Source organism: Callithrix jacchus, chromosome 7 (genome assembly GCF_049354715.1).
Source record: "Callithrix jacchus isolate 240 chromosome 7, calJac240_pri, whole genome shotgun sequence".
In the NCBI taxonomy this organism is placed as follows: Eukaryota; Metazoa; Chordata; class Mammalia; order Primates; family Cebidae; genus Callithrix; species Callithrix jacchus.
In genome coordinates, this window is record NC_133508.1 from 83,422,123 (window position 1) to 83,441,671 (window position 19,549).

Here is a 19,549-nt window from a genome sequence, read left to right on the forward strand (position 1 = left end):
TCCAAGGCTCCCTCTGGTCTCATCTGCTGTTGGAGGACAATATCCTTCCTGTGTGATGGGGTCACTTTGCAAATCAAGTTGGTTGCTGAGTCTCACCAATATGATTTGGCACTGGAGGTTGGCTGTTGGGAGACATAATCAGTACTTGTGAATGGACTCAATATCCCTCTGTTCAGTATTTAAAACAAAGTGCCTTGGCCTAGGTACCCCAAGGCCCTGCTGTTCTGTGGGATGTGAAGCACAGCTGCCACAAAAGTGATAACTTCTGAGGGCACATGAGTATGGTGACTTATAGTGGCTATGTCACAGGCAAAACGAGTCACCACGAGCCCCTCAAGCCACACTGCACTATGGGCTGAATTGTAGTCTTTATTATCTATGATGTATGGAGCTCTCACGTGGTTGCCTCTGTACACCATTTTTAATAATTCACAAGAACACTGCCAAACGGATATCATGATCCTCTCTTACGGATGAAGAGACAGGTTCCAAGGTATATGCCATACCTTTCTTAGTTGCAGAGGCAGTTCTCAAATCTACATCTGCCTCACATCAAATCTACTGGTATCATCAGTTGCCTGGTACCAAAGGCACTGATCTTCCCACTATACACCATAGTGCCCCTGCTCTAATGATATGTTGTGTTAGAAAACTCTTGGTGAATGCTTTGGATTTTATGTAGGGTGTCATTAAGTTGATCCACGAATTGGCTTGGAGGAAGGGCTGGTCAGTGAACTGACTAAAATTATACATAGACATATAGCTGTAGTTTTTACCTTTCCTTCAAGAATCCATGTCTCCCTCCCAAAAGTTAAGATCCACCATGTGGGAATATTAATTGTACTTCTGGAAATGGTTCTAAAAGGGGAGACAAAGATAATACTGGCCATTTGGCTCCAGTTTAGAGATAAGAAAGCCCACCTCTATCACAGGATTTGTTTCTCCCTTTCCCTTTGGAAATGAACAAATCCTCTGACTATATTTGTAAATATCAAAAGCTTTATGTATAGTCATTTACATAATGACTGAGGGGGAAGGTCACCAGATTCTGTGTTGCGGGAAGGGGAGGAAATATCCAGAATCTAGCAAACATGTATATATAGTTAATTTATCATTTTTCTGTGTGTGAAAAAGCTTTAGCTCCTATATGACCCCTTTCTAGCAATGGAGTTTAAGCTTTTTTTTTTTTTTTTTTTTTTAAGGTAGTAGAACATATATGGCAAACATGCTTTAAATAGGATCTCAAAATATAAAACAGGCCTAAGTGGAGCATCTTGGGTAGATTGAGGAGCAGGGCTCATTCCGGCCTCACCTTGCCCCTCCCATCCTCAGGATGCATAAAGCCTGAACCTTGAGGCCTTTCCTTCTTCAGGCCAAATACTGCAGTCCTTAAGGCAGATTCTTAATTACTTTGGGCCCACTATGTGTTACTCCTTGCTTTCAAAAGGAGTAAGGCATCCATAAAAATAGGAATCAAAGCAGATTTTTTTCCCCTTAGAAATCACAGGGGAATGAAAGAGGCTTTAGTCAGACACATTGAGAGAAAAAAAAATTTTTTATTTAGCTAAATTAAAATGGCTGTTACTTATATGAAATATGCAAAGCTCAAATCAAGTCATGAAAATCCTGAATTCTTCCTGAACAGAACCAAAACTGCTTATACATTACCAAAATAGCTCCACTAAAGGAAAGATTTAAATTTCTTAATATGAGAAAACAACAAGGTAGGTTAGGTTCGTATAACAAACAATACACGCTCTATAAAGTCTCAGGAATACCCAAATGTGTTCTGGTTTGGATATGAAAGAGGGACCACATCTAGCTGGTGTTGGTAAGCAAGCCAATGAGGTGTGCAGCAAACAAAACCTGTCACTAAAAACAACTCAACAGGCCATTATGAGTGTGAGCCCATCACAGCCAAAATCCTCAACTGTGACCGGCAGGACCAGCAAGGGGGGGTGTTGAAGGGGTTATGAACAGGAACCATAAAGAAAGGAATCTTTAACGCAAGGAAAATGGCCAGCAGTAGGTGAAGGGAATCCACTCTTCAGCTCTGTTGCATCAGATACATTCCTGAGGGCCAGGTACCTTTCCGCCTTTTAGATGACACCACAGACATCTTCAAGTCAGGTATTCTCTTCTTCTTGTCTTTCTTTTTCTATGCTACCTTTTTGCCTCTCTGATTTATAGGGAGGCTTTTTTAGTAAACATTATGCAAGATAGTGCAAGGCAAAAAAAACCAAAAAACAAAACAAGGACCAAGAAGCAGTGCTTTCATAACTTAGGAAAGCAGCAGTAGGAGCTGCCAGACTGAAAAGGTAAAAGGATTTAAAACCAAAACCAAACTCACTACCGCTATCCAATCTTCCTCTCGGAGATGAGATATGGCTGGTGAGGCTTGACTACGGCTGAATACAAGTCACAGGCTCGGTAAGTTAAGACAGCATACAAATAAAAGTCCCAAATTCACACTAAATAATAGGCTTATGGGACTCTTAAACCAGTGAGTTTGCTCAACTCAGAAGAAAGGAGTTCAAGATACCCTACTCTTGCCTGGAAGATATGGTACTTTCTCAGGCAGGATGACAAGGATATTCATAGATCTGAGAGTGCAGCATAAACACCTCTGCCAAACTTGGTAGGGGGAGAGGATGCACTATACACCGGCTCAGGGATGATAGTAGTCAGGCAAGTGCAAGGTAGGAAGAACAGAAGATAAACTAAAAAACAAACTGGACTCCTCCACGTATAGCTATCTGATGCAAGGGAAAAGTACACACGACAAAGAGTTAAGGTGTCTTCAAAGTATCTGCCAATGAATAAGAATTTGAAACTAAAAAGGACAAGCTACATTACCCTCAAGTATATTTCATATAAATCAGTTCTCAAAAAAATACCTTCCAGGTATAGACATACTATCTATGGTACAGTATATACAAATATAGCAGTATAATTCAATTTATTGCTAGAATTTTATTTGGTTGTTACAAAATCTGTTAGGGTGTATATATATATATTAAAAAAGGGTGTGGGGTGAGAGTGGATGGAAGGCAGCCAGAAGAATGAGAATTATTCTCAAGTTACCTAAAGTGCCAGGCTAATTTATGTTTTAACCTTTCCAGGAAAGTGAGATGGAGCATAAGCTATAATGAGATAAGTGGACACATTCATGGGAAAAGATTTTATCTTGCTTTAACTAAATTGTCATACTTCCAGAAAAAAAAATTTCAGGTTAGTCAACACCAAGCTGAACATCATGTAAAGAAAAAAAAAAAACAGCCCTTAAATGTTTAAGGGTACATGACCGTATCCATAGCTGAAGGGCAACCTCAACAAAGTTAAAAAGGAAATGATCTCCACTAAAGAAATCTGTGCCATGAAAGCTTCTCCACTTTCTCCCTGACTTGGCCTATAGCAAAGTTAAGTTTTGTAGTTTTTTTCCTTTCAAACTGTTGCCCAAACACTGCCTCTAAGAACAACACAGCAATTCTAGACTCAACCTACAACTGACATAGAGGTATTACTCCTTTCAGTCTAGGGACTTTTTATGCCAGGTCCACAGAAGCATTTAAAAGAAATATTAGACTTGCTTGTGTTAGATTTGAAAAACTTGCTACCACCATGTGAAGGCCCCAGCTCTTTTTGGATAGAAAGCCTCTAGCTACTTCTAGTTGATAATTGTAAAGAAACGGAATATTATTTCATGTGTTTCGTCTCACAACCTTTTTAGCCTTAGTCATCCCCCAGAGAAACATACCAGGCCCATAACATACCTGGTTAGCCTCTAGGTAAAATCTCAAGGGGTATAGTTTTCTGGGTCAAAATTAGAAGCACAGCTCTCTTCTAAAACTCTGGGTGGTCAGTGTAAGGCAGCGGCTAGGGGAATTTAGCCCTGCCATTCAAAATGGAGATGGTACTGGTGGTAAAGCTGTCTTAAAGCCAGCTATGGCTTTAAGATAGACTCAAGTGAGCTAGCAATCTAGCTCACTTAGCAGGGAAAATGGAGCTTCCCAATGGATAATCTTTTATGCTCATAAACCCTGAAATAGTATTAAAAATGAGAAAAAAACCCTGGCAAGACTTCTCTGATTCCCAAATTGGGATTAGCTGAGGGAATAGGAACAAAGAAACAGAATCCTACTTCCATGAGCCATGCCTGGAGTCAGCACTACCTCTAGTGTCTACTCCCTGAAATTGGTTCCCCCAGCTACCAGGCCAAACCCCCTGGCAGCACCTAGGCCTTTGAGGGATGCCTTATGGACACATGGATGCAGTTTGAGCTGCTACCCACACCAGATCAGCAATTCTAAATAAGTCATTTGTTCACATCCTGTTCTAAACCATTCTTCCTACTTTCCACACAATATGCACAATGCTTTCTTTCATTTAAATATTTACAAACAGAAGAGGCCTATCTTTTAAAGAAAAGACATTTTCTGAGTCTCTATATAAAGTGCAGCTAATTTAAGGCAAATTTAAGTGAAATATAAAAGGTGGCTTATTCTCTCTATATATACATTTCCCAGCTTTAAAAGATAGTCTCCTTCCCTCAAAAAAAGGAAAGAGGAAAAAAAAGAGGGCTTTAATTTTTTTTCTGGCAATTTTAAAATGTAAGATATTACTGGTTTTAGGAAATCATAGATTTCTGAACATCATATTATATGTAAAATGGTCTTTTTTTAAAAAAATAACTTTTATATAGCTTCTTCAAACAAGTTAAAAGGTGGCAAAGTATCTGCTACAGTAGTTTGGAGGACTAGAGGACTGATGGGTAACAGCTGTTTTGTTGTTAGGTGAGTGGATATTAGGCAGTCTATTTCTAAAATATGCCTGATGAGGCTAGACACCTAAAGCTACCCTTAGTTCCAGGAATGAGTATCTTCCATCTCCATCGGAATCAAATGCTCTCAAGCTCTCTGGTTCTGGCACAGCAAAAGAACCTAGGGAGGTCCAGATTTCCTGGTAGGTCAGCTTCCCATCCATGTCCTGGCCAGTCTTGTGGAATAAATCCTGAAGATCTGTCAAAAATGAATGATAAAAAATGTATATGCCTAAACATACAGCTAAATTTAATTAAAAGTAGTCTCAACTGAATTTAAAACACTAAAAGAAAAGCTACTCTGCAAATTTTGTTTCCAAATGGTAAAATTTAGAATTTCACTAAATCAGAAAGACTAATTTTTGATCCCTTAAGAATATTAAAAAAAAAAAAAAAAAAAAAAGGCCGGTGTAGTGGCTTATGCCTGTAATCCCAACATTCTGGGAGGCTGAGGCAGAAGGATTGCTTGAGGCTAGGAATTTGAGAACAGTTGGGGCGACACAGTGAAACACTGTCATAACACAAAGTAGAAGCAGTGACAGATATTGCAGGAGAAATGAATGATCACATCTTCTCTATGTCCAGGGCCTGCCCTTTAGATTTTCCTGATTTTATCTTTATGTTGAAGGGGTGAAAAGGAATGCAGAGGCCTAATGAGTTATGTGATAGGAGCTAGCCTATAAAACAGACTGTGGCATATTGTGAGATTTCTTGTTGGATGGCTGAGTGGAGACTGAAGAAATGATCGGAAGCCCTTGGAACAGTCCCAAACACTCACAGCTTTCTCAGTTTTGACAGGAAATCCAAAGCTCAAAGAGGAAAGTAACTTGCCTACAGTCATGTAAACTCTTAAGTGGAAGAGAGTACAAATTTCTTTTCTTTTTCTTTTTTTTTTTTTAAGCTAAAGTCTTTTTCTGTCTCCCAGGCTGGAGTGCAGTGGCGCAATCTTGGCTCCTGGGTTCAACCGCTACCTCCTGGGTTCATACGATTCTCGTGCTTCAGCTTCCTGAATAGCTGGGATTACAGATGCCTGCCACTATGCCCCGCTAATTTTTTTGTGTATTTAGTAGAGACAGGGTTCCACCATGTTGTCCAGGCTGGTCTCAAACTCCTGACCTCAGGCGATTCACCGGCCTTGGCCTCCCGAAGTGCTGGCTTTATAGGTGTGAGCCACTATGCCTGGCCTTTTTTTCTTTTTTTGAGGTGGAGTCTCACTGTGTGGCCTAGGTTGGAGTACAGTGGTGTGATTTTGGCTCACTGCAGCCTGTGCCACCTGGCTGCCTCAGCCTCCTTTGTAGCTGGGATTACAGATGTGTGCAACCATGCCTGGCTAATTTTTGTATTTTTAGTAGAGACAGGGTTTCCCCATGTTGGCCAGGTCTCGAACTCCTGGCCTCAAATGATCTGCCCATCTCAGCCTCCCAAAGTGCTAGGCTACCACACCTGGCCTAGAATATAAATTTCTTATTACCTAGTCCAATGCTCTTTCTACTATGTCTCTCTGGATCCAGAAATTAAGCAGCTCAAGAACCAGTGACTCAAAAGTGCAATGAGATACCTTGTCATAACCATTAGGATGGGTATAATAAAAAAAGACAGGCCTTAACAAGGGTTAGGGAGGATGTGGAGAAAGTGGATCGAACCCTCATACATTGCTGATGGGAATGTAAAATGGCACAACCACTCTGGAGGAGTTTAGGAGTTCCTTAAAAAGTTAGGGCTACCATATGAACCATTAATTCCATTCCTAGGTACATATTCAAGGGAAATGAAAACATGTTTACATAAAAACTTGCACTTGAATGTTCATGGCAGCATTATTATTAATAACCCAAAAGTGAAAACAATCGAAATGTCCATCAACTGCTGAACAGACCAAAATGCATTAGGTCCATAGAATGCAATGTTATTCAGTCATAAAAAGGAATGAAGTACTGGTACATGCTTCAACATGAATAGACCATAAAAACATTATGCTAAGTGAAAGAATCATATTGAAAGAAAAAAGCATACACAAGGCCACATTCTATATGATTCCATTTATATGAAACACCCTAAATAGGCAAATCCACAGAGAGAGTGGTTAAGAGACTAGCGGTTGCTGGAGACTGGCAGGAAAGAGAACTGGGAGTGACTGTTTAATGGGTACAGAGATTCCATTCGGGGTGATGAAAATGTTCTGGAATTAGACAGCAGTAATGGTTGCACAACCTTGTGAATGTACTAAAAAACATGGAATTAAATGCATTTTAAAAAGATGAATGTTATGGTATATGAATTTCTTTCTTTCTTTTTTTTTTTTTTTTGAGCGGAGTTTCACTCGTTACCCAGGCTGGAGTGCAATAGCGTGATCTCGGCTCACGCAACCTCCACCTCCTGGGTTCAGGCAATTCTCCTGCCTCAGCCTCCTGAGTAGCTGGGATTATAGGCGTGCGCCACCATGCCCAGCTAATTTTTTGTATTTTTAGTAGAGATGGGGTTTCACCATGTTGACCAGGATGGTCTCGATCTCTTGACTTCGTGATCCACCCGCGTCGGCCTCCCAAAGTGCTGGGATTACAGGTGTGAGCCACCGCGCCCGGCCGTGAATTGTATTTCAATAAAAAAGAAGAACCAGAGGACTGTATATCTCTCCAAAGTGCATGCTCTCTAATTTTTAAAAATCAGTAAACAAGGAAAAGAGCAATATTACTAGTTGATCTGTATCTTCCTTTTTATTTCAATGGCACTATTGAGCCAAAATGATTAGAGAGTGTCTATCAATAGTTTCTTCTGGCGTTTTCTCAAAGTTTTTTCACAAACACATAGGAGGGTCAGTTATATACATAATTTTTTTTGAGACAGAGTCACTCTCTGTTACCCAGGCTAGACTGCAGTGTCATGATCACAGCTCACTGTAGCCTCAAACTTCCAGGCTCAGGCGATCCTCCCAAGTAGTTGGGATTACAGGGTATGTGCTACCATGCCTGGCTAATTTTTGTATTTTTTGTAGAGATGGGATTTCATCTTGTTGCCCAGGCTGGTCTCGAACTCCTGAGCTCAAGTGATCTGCCCACCTTGGCCTCCCAAAATGCTGGGATTGCAGGGGTTAGCCACTGCACCGGGATATATATATGTAACATTTAAAAAAGACTTATGTCCCCATAATCAAATAGAAGATTTAAACTCTAATGCCAAAGAAGGCCAGTGAGCTTTACATTTAATTAAAAATTATTTACAATTCCTTTAATTTCATCATTTATTCCACACCATACCTAGGTTCATAGGCCTCTTGCTGTTTGGTATTCAGGAAGAATAAAAAGAACCTGAAGGGAAGGAAAACAGTTGCAGTGCAAGGTCCAGTCCATCAAGGAGTTCTTGTAAACAAGCTTCTGAATAGGGCCCTACTCTCACTCCTACAATAGGTGCAGCAATGCAGCTAATAAAATGTCAAAAGCTCTCTGAAAGGCAGGAAAGCAGTGCCTTTCTTGTTCTCAATGCCTTCCACCAAGTGACTAGCTGAAGAATCCTGTTTATTTTCAATTTTAATTTTAATTAATTAATTAGTTAATTTTTATTTATGAACAGTCCTGCAAAAAGAATCCTGTTTTTTTTTTCTTTTTTTTTTGTGGCATGAGTTTATACAACATGCTACACTACTCACTTGGTAGCAATATTCAAATAAAAATATGATTGCTCCTTCAGGTCATTCCAAAAGTATCTAAGGCCTATGTTGAGGATTGAAGCATGAATGTTAAGACTGCTATTCCTTAATCTGACCTAATAGCTTTCCCCAATTCATTCCCATCAAATCTTGATGTAACAATGGAGAGTGGCAGGAAGCTTGTATTCCCATTAAACACAACTTAACACTTTGTCTTCTCCCCAGAAAACAGAAAAAAAAAGTCAGGAACAGGGAAGAAAAGTAACCACATTTAAATGGTGATGCAAAAATTTAAATCTCCTATGCTTTAAGCATTTAATTGTAATGTGTAGGTAACTCATTCAATTATTTAACAAATATTCAGGAGTAACAGGTACTGTGCTAGGGGCTGGGAGTATATAAGACATAGTGCTTATCCATGGGAAGTTATATTTTGTATCACCCCAGGAAAATACAGCAGTGTGACATGTGCTAAACAGGGGCAAACAAAATTTAAGAGCACACAGGAGGAACCTAATCCAGTCAAGGGAAGTAAGGAAATGTTTCCTGGTGGAGTGGTATCTAGGCTAAAGAGAAGAGCCAGAGGAAGGTGGGGTGAACAGGAGCAAGTGATTTGCCAGGCAGCCAGATAATGCAAAATCAGGAGGCACTAAACATCACCACGAGGGATAGAACACACACTGCTGGAAGCAATGCAAACACATTTTTCTGAGAATCATATCCTTTCTACTAATATTTTGCTGATTTTCAGTAAAAGGGCCCCTCATTTTTACTTTATTTTACTTTTACTTTATTTTACTAATCTCATGGTATTGTATTTGCTTTTATGCCTTTTCCATTAGATTATAATATCCTTGAAGAAAGAAAATGAGGCCATATCTTATACTGTATTCTTATTGCTTAGCAATAAGTCTAATGAGGCACTCAGTGAATGAAGACCCTAAAAAACTTTGGAAAGTCAATATAGTACGCTGGTTAAAAGTACAAGCTTTGGCCAGGTGAGGTGGTTCATGCCTGCGATCCCAGCACTTTGGGAGGCTGAGGCAGGTGGATCACTTGCAGTCAGGAGTTCGAGAGCAGCCTGGCCAACATGGTGAAATTCCATCTTTACTAAAGATACAAAAAAATTAGCTAAGCATGGTGGCACTCAACTGTAGTCCCAGCTACTTGGGAGGTGGAGGCATAAGAATTGCTTGAATCTGGGAGATGGAGGTTGCAGTAAGCCCAGAGCCCAGATTGCGCCACTGCACTCCAGTCTGGGTGTCTCAAAAAAAAAAAATTGCAAGCTTTGGCATCAGACTATCTTGGTTTGCATTCTGTTTCAACCAATTATTTGCTGTGTGAACTTAGGCAGTTTCCCTATCAGTAAAATGGGTATAATACATAAATACTTACGTTCATGGAATGGTTATCAGGATTATATGACATAATGCATATCAAGTATCTGGCACTTGATATATGCTCGATAAATGTTAGATCATATATATTTTTTACAAGTGAAAATAAACATTAAAGAGTTATTACTTAGAACATTCCCATTATTACCCCATGGTATAAAAATTTACCTTCAATGCTAGAAATTCCTGGTAGGGAGATAGGTCTTAGCTGGGCAGCTTTCTCAACTGGGTCTCCAAGAAACTGTGAAAATTTTGGCAATGCTGATGGCTTTGATGTGAAACTCTCTACTTGCTCTGTAACAAATATATAAGGTTTTATTTAGTATTATTGAATCTAACACCAGATTAAATTAGTATTGAAGGTCACCTTTTAGGAAAATTACATGTACAATTAATTTAAGAGAAACATTTGATAATTAAGTAGCATAGTGGCTGTGTGAAGTTAAAGGCTTGGATTGAAACACATTTGTGGGCAAGGGAAGACCAATCAGTTTTATATTACATTAAGGTCTACAGCAGCAGTCCCATTAGATCTTATAGTACAAGCTAGTATTATACATGTTTAGATGTTAAGTGCTTAAGCTGTCAAGTGACAAGAGCATAGTAGCTTGATATTAAAGATCTTGACATCCTGGGAGATGTGCTTTAAACCCAGTCTAGGGGTATGTGTCACCTGCTAAGCTGGTGCTAAGGGTGCAACCATAAGATTATGTAGCACAATGTTAGCACAAGGCATCCCACCACAGTTCTGCCTCCTACCTAAGAGAATTCAAAAGAGGTTGTACTGCTTTTCTAACATAGAAAAATACTTGTGTGGGGAAAAGGTCAAAACCAACATAGTCCAGTATCTTGGTTATGTCCTCACAGGGTCTAAATCAGTGGAGGCTAATGTATCTGCTAGTATTGATTAGACAGGTCCATACCTAAAGCCAAAAACCCTTACAACCCAAAGATCTCATCATTATTTTTGTTAATGATTTTCAGGATGATGAATATTTATTTTTAAATACATTTTGTGCACTTACAGAAAGGAAAAGACTCCCATAAACAACTTTTAGGGCTGGTTTAATATACGCTATGACAGTAACATTTTTGCCTATAATTGGATGCAGACAGCATGGAGAAGTCTATTTTCAGCTAAACATTACCGATTCTTCCCTTAATAGACTAGAGTACAAATCATGTACAAAATGGGCTTTTTCTAAATGAAAGCAAAGTGTATCAGCTTCATCTCGGTGCGTTCAGGCATCACTCACTCGGTGTGATCAGTACTGCTGGAACACCTTCCCTGCTCCCTTTGTGAGAGGCAAGCTGCTCAAGCCTCCATGAAATATTAAGAAGCCGGCTCTGCTCTCACCTTCATCAGCTGTCTCTGGAGGCCTGTTGCTCTCAGGTTTGTTTGTAAGAGCACTGATCAGCTGGAGTTTCTCTTTTAGCTTGGATACCTGAGAATTTGAACTATCTTCTTTCTGCCCAAAACAAAGATTCAGAAGGTTTAAGGTGGGAGTAAGACCTCATCTAAGTCACCCCTGTATTTCCAGAGGCTATTTAGCATATTATAGGGAACCTACTGAGGTCACTGAGTGCCTCATTAGACTTAGTGCTAAGCAAGGATATCCTACTGCAGGATAAAGATTGAGCCTCAGTAGGTTCCCTATAAAGACAATAAAAGAATGAATCAACATATACTGGTGATGTCTTTGGTCCTCAGCACTGATAAGTATCTTGCTGGATTTGAGACCATTAAGGGAATATTATGCTACAGATGATCTGATTCACTGGGAACATTTGGCTGACGGGGGGAAGGAATGCATGTGTCAGCAGTAAAGGAAATGTACCCTTGCTCAGGTGTCTATGTGACACCCATTTCCTAAATGAGTAGGATCTTGTTTTCTAGTAGCTATTTCACACTAACTAAATAACATTAAGAAATATCTTGCTTCACGTTGTGACTAGACCACTTTAGGCAGAATTTCATGCTCTTACCACCTTACAAAAAGAAGCAACTGAACAAAAAACAAACCACAAGTTTTCCCCTGATCTTTCCTCTGTTCCCCCCGGTGATGATTCAACTGGTAGCAGAAGCTGTTAAGACATTAAGAAGGAGCTGCAATATTTATAATTCAAAGTCTTGCTTGCTCATATCTTTAAAAAAGTTTTTTTTACCCCATACCCTGCCTCATTCTCAGGAGTATCAAGCGTGTCATATACAAATACATTTAATTATAAACAGAGAGACATCTGCTTTCTATGAGACTCGCTTCAAACTGCTTAGTGTGAAAGGTTCTGATCCTGTTTTATTAGAACACCAACTCATTACACATTTCTTTTATTCATTATGTATTTACTTATCTTGCCCCTATCTTATTTCTACTGTAATAGTTATTGTACAGTAGTTCACTTAGGTTATTTAGGGAGCTAAAATATGAACATATTTAATGAAAAGTAGGTACTAAATGCTTGAAGAATTATTGGTAAGGAGAAATTTTTATCTGGTTAGGATGTTTGGATGAGGTGGGACACAGGAATTGACACACTGGGAAGACAGTTAAAAACACAAGGTAAAGCCAAGAAATTTATGTATACGTGTGTATTAGTGTGTTCTCATATTTATTGTTAAAATGTGAACTGTGACTGAAATTGCTACTACTTTCGAATAGTAACCACCTGTTAGTTTTTTGTGCTCAACACTTATATCTGACTTAAGTTTTTCTGTCTTCTCTAGGTGAAGTTTAAAAAAAATCTGCAGAAGCAGTTAGAAAACTGAACAAAAGCTTAGCTTATGATGCTTTAAAACCTTACCATATTGTGACTTTATCTAGATAATATAAAGCTATTAATGAAGTAAAAATAAAGACAGAAAGCATTACATCAAAAGCTGCCTTTACTGTGGTTCAAGTTCATTTCCTCTGAATCTCACATCCTCCCAACTTTTAAAATATAATATGCATCTGAGATGGTAATTCAGTCACTTGGTCATAATCGTCCTGGCTTATCTTTCCTGGATTTCCTTAGCCCAGGGTTTAACAGTCTAATCAGAGAATACCGTAATCAAACTTTTTTTTTTTTTGAGACGGAATTTCGTTCTTGTGACCCAGGCTGGAGTGCAATGGTGCAATCTTGGCTCACTGCAACCTTGCCTCCCAGGTTCAAGTGATTCTTCTGTCTCAGCCTCCTGAGTAGCTGGGATTACAGGAATGTGCCACCACACATTCCTGTAATTTTTGTATTTTTAGTAAAAATATAAAATTTTTGTATTTTTACTCAGTAAATTTTTTGTATTTTATCTCTACTAAAGAGATACTTGTATTTTATCTCTACTAAAATTTTTGTATTTTTAGTAGAGACCGGGTTTCATCTTACTGGTCAAGCTAGTGTCAAACTCCTGACCTCAGGTGATCCACCTGCCTTGGCCTCCCAAAGTGCTGGGATTACAGGCATGAGCGACCACACCCAGCCTGAAATCAAACTTTCCTTCCTGGAATATCAAAGCATATCATAGATTGCTTGTCTTATCTTGATAGTATGTCTGGGAAGAGTGAAAAAGGGGAAGGTATAAGGTGAAGGGAACTTGCTGAGGTTTAAATGGACTATGAATACATTGAGATTGCACTACAAAAATAGGAAATAATTTTTAGGTTAGACAGTATTTTTAGATTATCTAAGCTTCTGTCCCCCATCATTAGTACAGACAACTTACTGTCTTAGTATAAAAGTAATTTCCTTAGGGAAGCCTTCTTGATCTTATTACATTCTATATTTGTTCTTTATAATACTTATCATACTCATGATCCACGACCTGTTCAATTACATGTTAATGATTTTCTGACTGACAGGACTTTGAGCTCCACCAGAATAGGGGATCACATGTCTGCCTTGCTCACTATGGTCACCCCAGCTCCTAGTAAAGTGCTTGGCACAGGGTAGGTGCCTAATAAAGTATTCATTTATTCACTAACATACTAATTTACTAATTGCTTTGTTTTGAAGTTTCAGCACATGAGACCAAAAGTACTCCCTTTGAAAAAGTAGCAGTAGATCCAAAGCACTGAGATGTTGATGCATTTACTTTTACTTCAGGGTAAGCATCCCATTATTTACCTTTATGCTTTGGATTTTTACTGTATCTGTTCTATTGGTGACTTGATCCAAAGACTCTCTTTTCAGAGTGGCAGATCTATCACCCATCTTAAAGGGCACAACAAAAACAAGCAAAGAAAGGGAAGATTAAAGGCAAGCATTAAAATTTGAACATCTAGCACTTCGAACAAATTGGTTAAACTTATTGTAAGGATCTCAGAACACTCTTGACAGAAACTGCAGCGTAGAAGATGGGAGGAGAGGGAGAAAGGCCAGAGAGACAAAACTGAAACTAGTGCTTCTAGCTCTTTCAGTTGCAAACTTTAAGACTTTCAAGGATAAAAGGAGGTAGAACTTTTACCCAAAATCATGCTGAGCATGACGCTGCTCTAAGAAACAGTAGGACAGATGGATACTATTACCAATTTTCCCTGCTGGAGAAATATAAAGTAGGGGGAGAGGGCAGAGACATAAAGAGAGTTTAGGAGGGGTAAGTTTCCACAATAAGCCTTGAAAACTTTCAATGCATAACGCTCATGATCTAAAATTCTTAGGCAACCTAGTTCAGCTGAGTTCAAAAGGGTTTTGTAAAATAAAGCTCCTTTAATCTTCACAGCTTTGTAGTAAATTATACACTCCTGTAAAGCAGGAGAGGGAACAGGTCTTCCCACTCCACCCTTTAAAGGAAACTTTCCAGGCAACTCACCAAGGCTCCACTGTGGCAGAGCCAGTTCAAATGCTGCATTCTATCAACCAGAGTTCGACTTTATCTGTGGGCTTGCTTCCAGCTTTGTTGGTTACTTGAATTTATGGCACAATTTCTTGTATTTGGTTTCTATTTTTAAATATTTGCCTGTGTCTTTGCTGTATGAAATCTTTAAGGGTGGGGGCTGCAGTTATTAAAAAAAGAATCCACGTGGATCCCTGCTGCACAATGTGTATGTGAAAGGTGATGACAAAAACTGCACATTTTATTCACAGCAATATGAAAACCAGTAAACCATGCACAGTCTGCCAGCATCAGCAACTTAGTAGGTCAGTTTCCTTACATGTAAAATGAGGAAGTGAACTTGATAATCTCTTAAGTTGGGGAGCTGGTCTGACCTGATCTGTTTTAAATGACTTTCCTGACATACAAAAAAGGTTCCCTTTAATATATAGACAGCAGGATACATATGAAAGCCACGTTTGGGCTTAAAGAAATGGCAAAAGATTTTTGGTTACTATCATTTTCATGGCTCCCACTGCTAACAACTTAGAAAAGATGAAGAAGACCCTTGGAAATATGTGCCAGAGCTCCCCTACCAGATGGCTCACTGGTAACGTGATAGTAGGCTTGTCATCTCTGCCAACAACTTGTGGTGAGGCCTTGGTAAGCAACTGGATAAACACTGCCTGGCCATTCACATCACACAGCTAGTGTGAGGATTAAAGGAGACATGGATTAAGCCTCTCAAATAGGCCAGAAGACTGTTCTCAAAAGGTGGTGGGATGTCATCCATGCACAGACAAAACACACTGCATGTCACAAAAGATCAGAAAAGGCTTACCATGCTGAAGGACAGGTTTGCTTTCTTTTCTACCTTGCTCATAGCAACCACATCGCTTTCTATCAGGTTGACTCTCTGGGTAAGATTACTGACTGTCTCGTTCATTCCCTCGAATTTAAGATCATTCTGTCTCTGGTACCCCACTAGGGCACTGTTTACCTCCTCTAAAGAGTTGTGAAGGTACAGGATATCCTAGAGTGGAAATAAATAAAGTTATGGAATTCTATGAAAGACGTAAATTAGACAAGCAGGACAGCAGCACCGAACAATCATTACTATGTCAAGCATTGAAGTAAACTCCTTTTCCTGGTTTTGACCAGCAATGGCCTGTCTCTGCTTTGTCCCTCCCACTCTAAATTGCTCCTTTTGGAATTGTTTGGCCTCAGCTAGACAGGAGGGGAAAACAGGGAAGAGAATGACCTACATGATTCAATCTTTGGCCCCAGAAAGCTGAGAGCTTGGGAAATGACTTCCCAATGTTTACCTCACCTGCTGGTGGAAAGGCTTGCTGGGTTCTTAACTGAAAGGTCCATTAACCTAGTTTGTCAGAACAAACCTACCTTAGGAACAACACCAATTACTGAATTGGCTCATGTAACAAAACCATAACAAGTACTGCATTATTTAGTACAAGATTTGATTATTTTTATTGACATCCTCCAGTACTGATTGCTACTTAAAAAAGAATCATAACTATAGGTTTTAAAGGGCATTAAACTCAGGACAGAAAGTCTTCTTAGTGAAGATTTCCTCTACTCTCTTTACTGTGATTCTGAACTCAATAGTCTTTTTCCCCCCTCTTGCCTTTTCGTCTTTAGACTTTAGAAAATCCTGATTTTCCAGGATATGCTTTCTAACATTCTTAGAATTTACTGTGGCTCAAAATAGCCATCACTCTGGATTAATCTGCTATCCATTCATCTTTAACCTGCCCAGATAGCTATTTTTCATAAAGAGTTTCAGGATAATCTGCTCATTCTATGTCTTTTAAGATATGAAAAGGAATTTACTCCACTGATTGACACGCAAAGAAAAACTGCAAAGTGCCAAAGAAGGGACAGGACAGCAATATGGATTCCCGAGATACCAACACACATTCCTCTCAGCTCAGCTCCCAGGCAGGCAAATAAATACAGGAGGCGCCTGCTGAGACACCAAACATTAAGCCCAAACAATGTGGCTGCCTCTGCAGTGCACTGTGGTTACAGGGAGTTAAGCCAGAGATAAAAAGCACCTGTTTCAAATTCTCACTGTGGGTTTTATTGTCAAGTTCTGATGTGGCTGAAGGTGATGGAATGATCTGGTTGCTTCCAGCAGTCTCCTTCAAGAAGTGCTGATTCTGTTAAGAGGAAAGGTTATTGTAGACAACAAGGAATTACTAGGTCTAGTTAACTGAGATGGTCCTAGAACATTCTAGCCTCCCCCAGAATGCATCCACATATTAATCAGTAAGTATTGTCTGGGAGCGTACAGGCTAACCAGTCCTATGCTAGGTTCTGAGAGAGCCCAGCCTGAGCATGAGCTGGACCAGCAGCACCTAGATTACCTCACGGAACTCAGATCCTCCTAGTCTGCTTCTCAATCTCTTAATGGAATGAACTCTCTAGAAACCATTTCTTCTTTGCCCCATTGCTTGTACTCCCAAAGAAACTACAGCATCACTGTAACTTTCCAGGGACCAACTTAGTCTCAACCTGGGACAGTGTCATTGTTTCTACTGGACTCAAGAGCTTTGACATTAAAAGGGCAGCAAGTCATGTAACCACGGGCTTTGGGCATTTAGCATAACCATCAATCGTGCAGTATTAGTTTTTTCCTTATAGCATGTGCTAAGTAAGACTTATGTTTTAGGGCTCTCTCTCCTTTTCCATTCCCTTCCCACTGCTCAAGTTTCTTTGCAGAGACTGAAGGATAACAATGTTTATATATGCTTTTCCTTCAGTGAGGAAAACATTGCATGGCTTATCCTTCAGAGCCCATAACTATGACTTACCTAGCATAAAGAATGGCAGTAGGAGAATTACTATTGGCAGCTATGGAAGTTTAAAAGTGGCAGATTTAATTATAACAATGCAACTGGTGAAAATAAACTGTTTTCCTTGATATCTGAAATCAGCTTGCTTTTATAAGAAAACCAAAAGGCAACAATAAAGACAAGAGGAGAAGAGAAGGAGGGGGAACTCATGGTTCTAAAAAGCAGGAATTTTTTAGTTAGGAAAAATTATTTTAGAAAAAATTACTTGAGAGCATGATCAAGATATTAAAACCATGAAAGAATTGTTGAATTAGAGGGGGTTTGTTACTATGGGTCACACAGTTACTCAGTGGCAGTAAGAACCAGAATCAGGGGTCTGGACACCCAGATCAGTGTTTTTTTCCTCTGGGCTAGCCCCACTAAGTAACAGGGAGGCATGCTAGTTTTGAAGAAAATGCAAAACCTCCATTCTAGAGCTCTCTAATATAGCTCAGGTCTCCTTGGTACAAACTTTCCAATTTAAACTTGCAATTCTGAAGCTTGCAAAGAGCAGATTTCATAACTCATCTGAAATCGGCAAGATGGCAAGGGACACACCATCCTTTTTTACCTTCATAAATCCTTCATGGGGCTGTCACCCATTAAGTAATTGATTAAGGCCTCCAAATGACTGCCGACAGCTTACATCTGCAGCAGCACTAAGTGGTCCAGAGACATTTGAAAACAATTCCTGGGCACTGGAGGGGTTTGCTTCTGTCAGTTATCTGTTGCTGCCCAACAAATTATCCCAAAGCTTTGTGGCTTAAAGCAACAACAATTAAGTATTTCTCATGACTCTGTGGGTTGACTGGGCTCATCTGGGGGTTGGGGGGGATGGGGGTGGTGTTCTGTTCCATGTGTTGTAGGCTGCATTTATTTAACTCCAGCCTGACTGGAGTTAGAACATCCTAGACAGCCTTTCATCCACGAGCACATGTTTCAGCATTTGGGAGTCTAAGTGCCTTGCTGAAATTCCTGATGCACAGAATAATGAGAAATAATTACTTGTTTTAAGCCACAAAGTTCTGGGGAGCTTTAATATGTAGCAACAAATAATGAGACACTCCTTCCCTTTCCATCTTTTCCATTTTCTGTCCTACCCATTCCATCCTCAGGAACCGTGTCTTATTACCTACCTCCTCCAGTACTATGTTTGCAAAAGACTTGGCTTTTAATTCTATCTACCATAATTGGTTTACTAACAAATTGTAGAACAATCAATGTAATCTGCTTATTAGATCTTTTGAACAGATGCATAGCAGGGCCTTTTCAGATTAGTGGAAAGCTGGCTTCATGACTCTTACATAACATAGGGTGAGGAGAAGCATGCTGACTTTCTGGGTCTCCTTACCATATCACTCTGCAGTAATTCCATCGTTTTCTTGTGTTCATCCACAGTTTTCTGCATTGCTTCCACAGCAAGATGGACGCTGTTTAAAGTATTGCCAATGGAAGCTACACTCTGAACAGAAACATATAAGAAGGTGTAAAAAAGCTTTAAGATAAAACTGATGTGCAAGAGGTCCCCGGTTCAAATCCGGGTGCCCCCTAAAAATAATGACATGCAATAAGCTGCACATATTCAAAATGTATAATTTGAATGTTCTGACACATATGCAATTGTGGAACCATTACCATAATCAAGAAAATAAACACTCACTACCTCTAAGTTGCCTCATGATCCTCTGTAATCACTCCCTTGCTGTTCCCAGGCAACCACTGAACCATTTTCTGTCACAATAAATCAGTCTTCATTTCTAGATTCTATGTAAATAGAACCAGTAAGGAAGTAGTGCTCTTTAAAGTGTGGCTTCTTCTACTCAGCAGAATTGAGATTCATCCATGTCGAGGGTACTTGGCAGGGAACAGAGTAGCATTCCATTGTGTGGCTCTATCACAGTTTCTCTCTCCCCCCACTCATGGATATTTAGGTTGTATTCAATATTTGACTATTACAAATGAAGCTGCTGTAAACATTCATGTTCAGGTCTTTATGTGGACTTCATTCCCCTTTATCATATGCTTTCTCATCACCATAATATCTAG

At 39.5% G+C, this 19,549-nt stretch overlaps 1 protein-coding gene across 6 annotated transcripts in view; it reads right to left on the reverse strand.

Annotated features, from left to right (window-relative positions):
• Window positions 1-1,536: 1,536 nt before the first annotated feature.
• The window catches only part of EFCAB14 (EF-hand calcium binding domain 14), a 43,897-nt gene continuing 25,884 nt past the window's right edge, over window positions 1,537-19,549 (reverse strand). The window contains exons 5-11 of one of the 6 annotated variants that reach the window (XM_002750776.5): window positions 18,855-18,965; window positions 16,724-16,828; window positions 15,490-15,681; window positions 13,961-14,047; window positions 11,217-11,328; window positions 10,028-10,153; window positions 1,537-5,018 (exon numbers count right to left, since the gene is read on the reverse strand). In XM_002750776.5, coding sequence (XP_002750822.1) covers window positions 4,840-5,018; window positions 10,028-10,153; window positions 11,217-11,328; window positions 13,961-14,047; window positions 15,490-15,681; window positions 16,724-16,828; window positions 18,855-18,965 — 912 coding nt within the window. In that variant the 3' untranslated portion in view covers window positions 1,537-4,839. Of the gene's footprint in view, window positions 5,019-8,001; window positions 8,125-10,027; window positions 10,154-11,216; window positions 11,329-13,960; window positions 14,048-15,489; window positions 15,682-16,723; window positions 16,829-18,854; window positions 18,966-19,549 lie in introns of those variants that run through there. The other 5 variants (XM_009001172.5, XM_009001173.4, XM_009001170.4 and 2 more) reach the window with 5 other exon arrangements.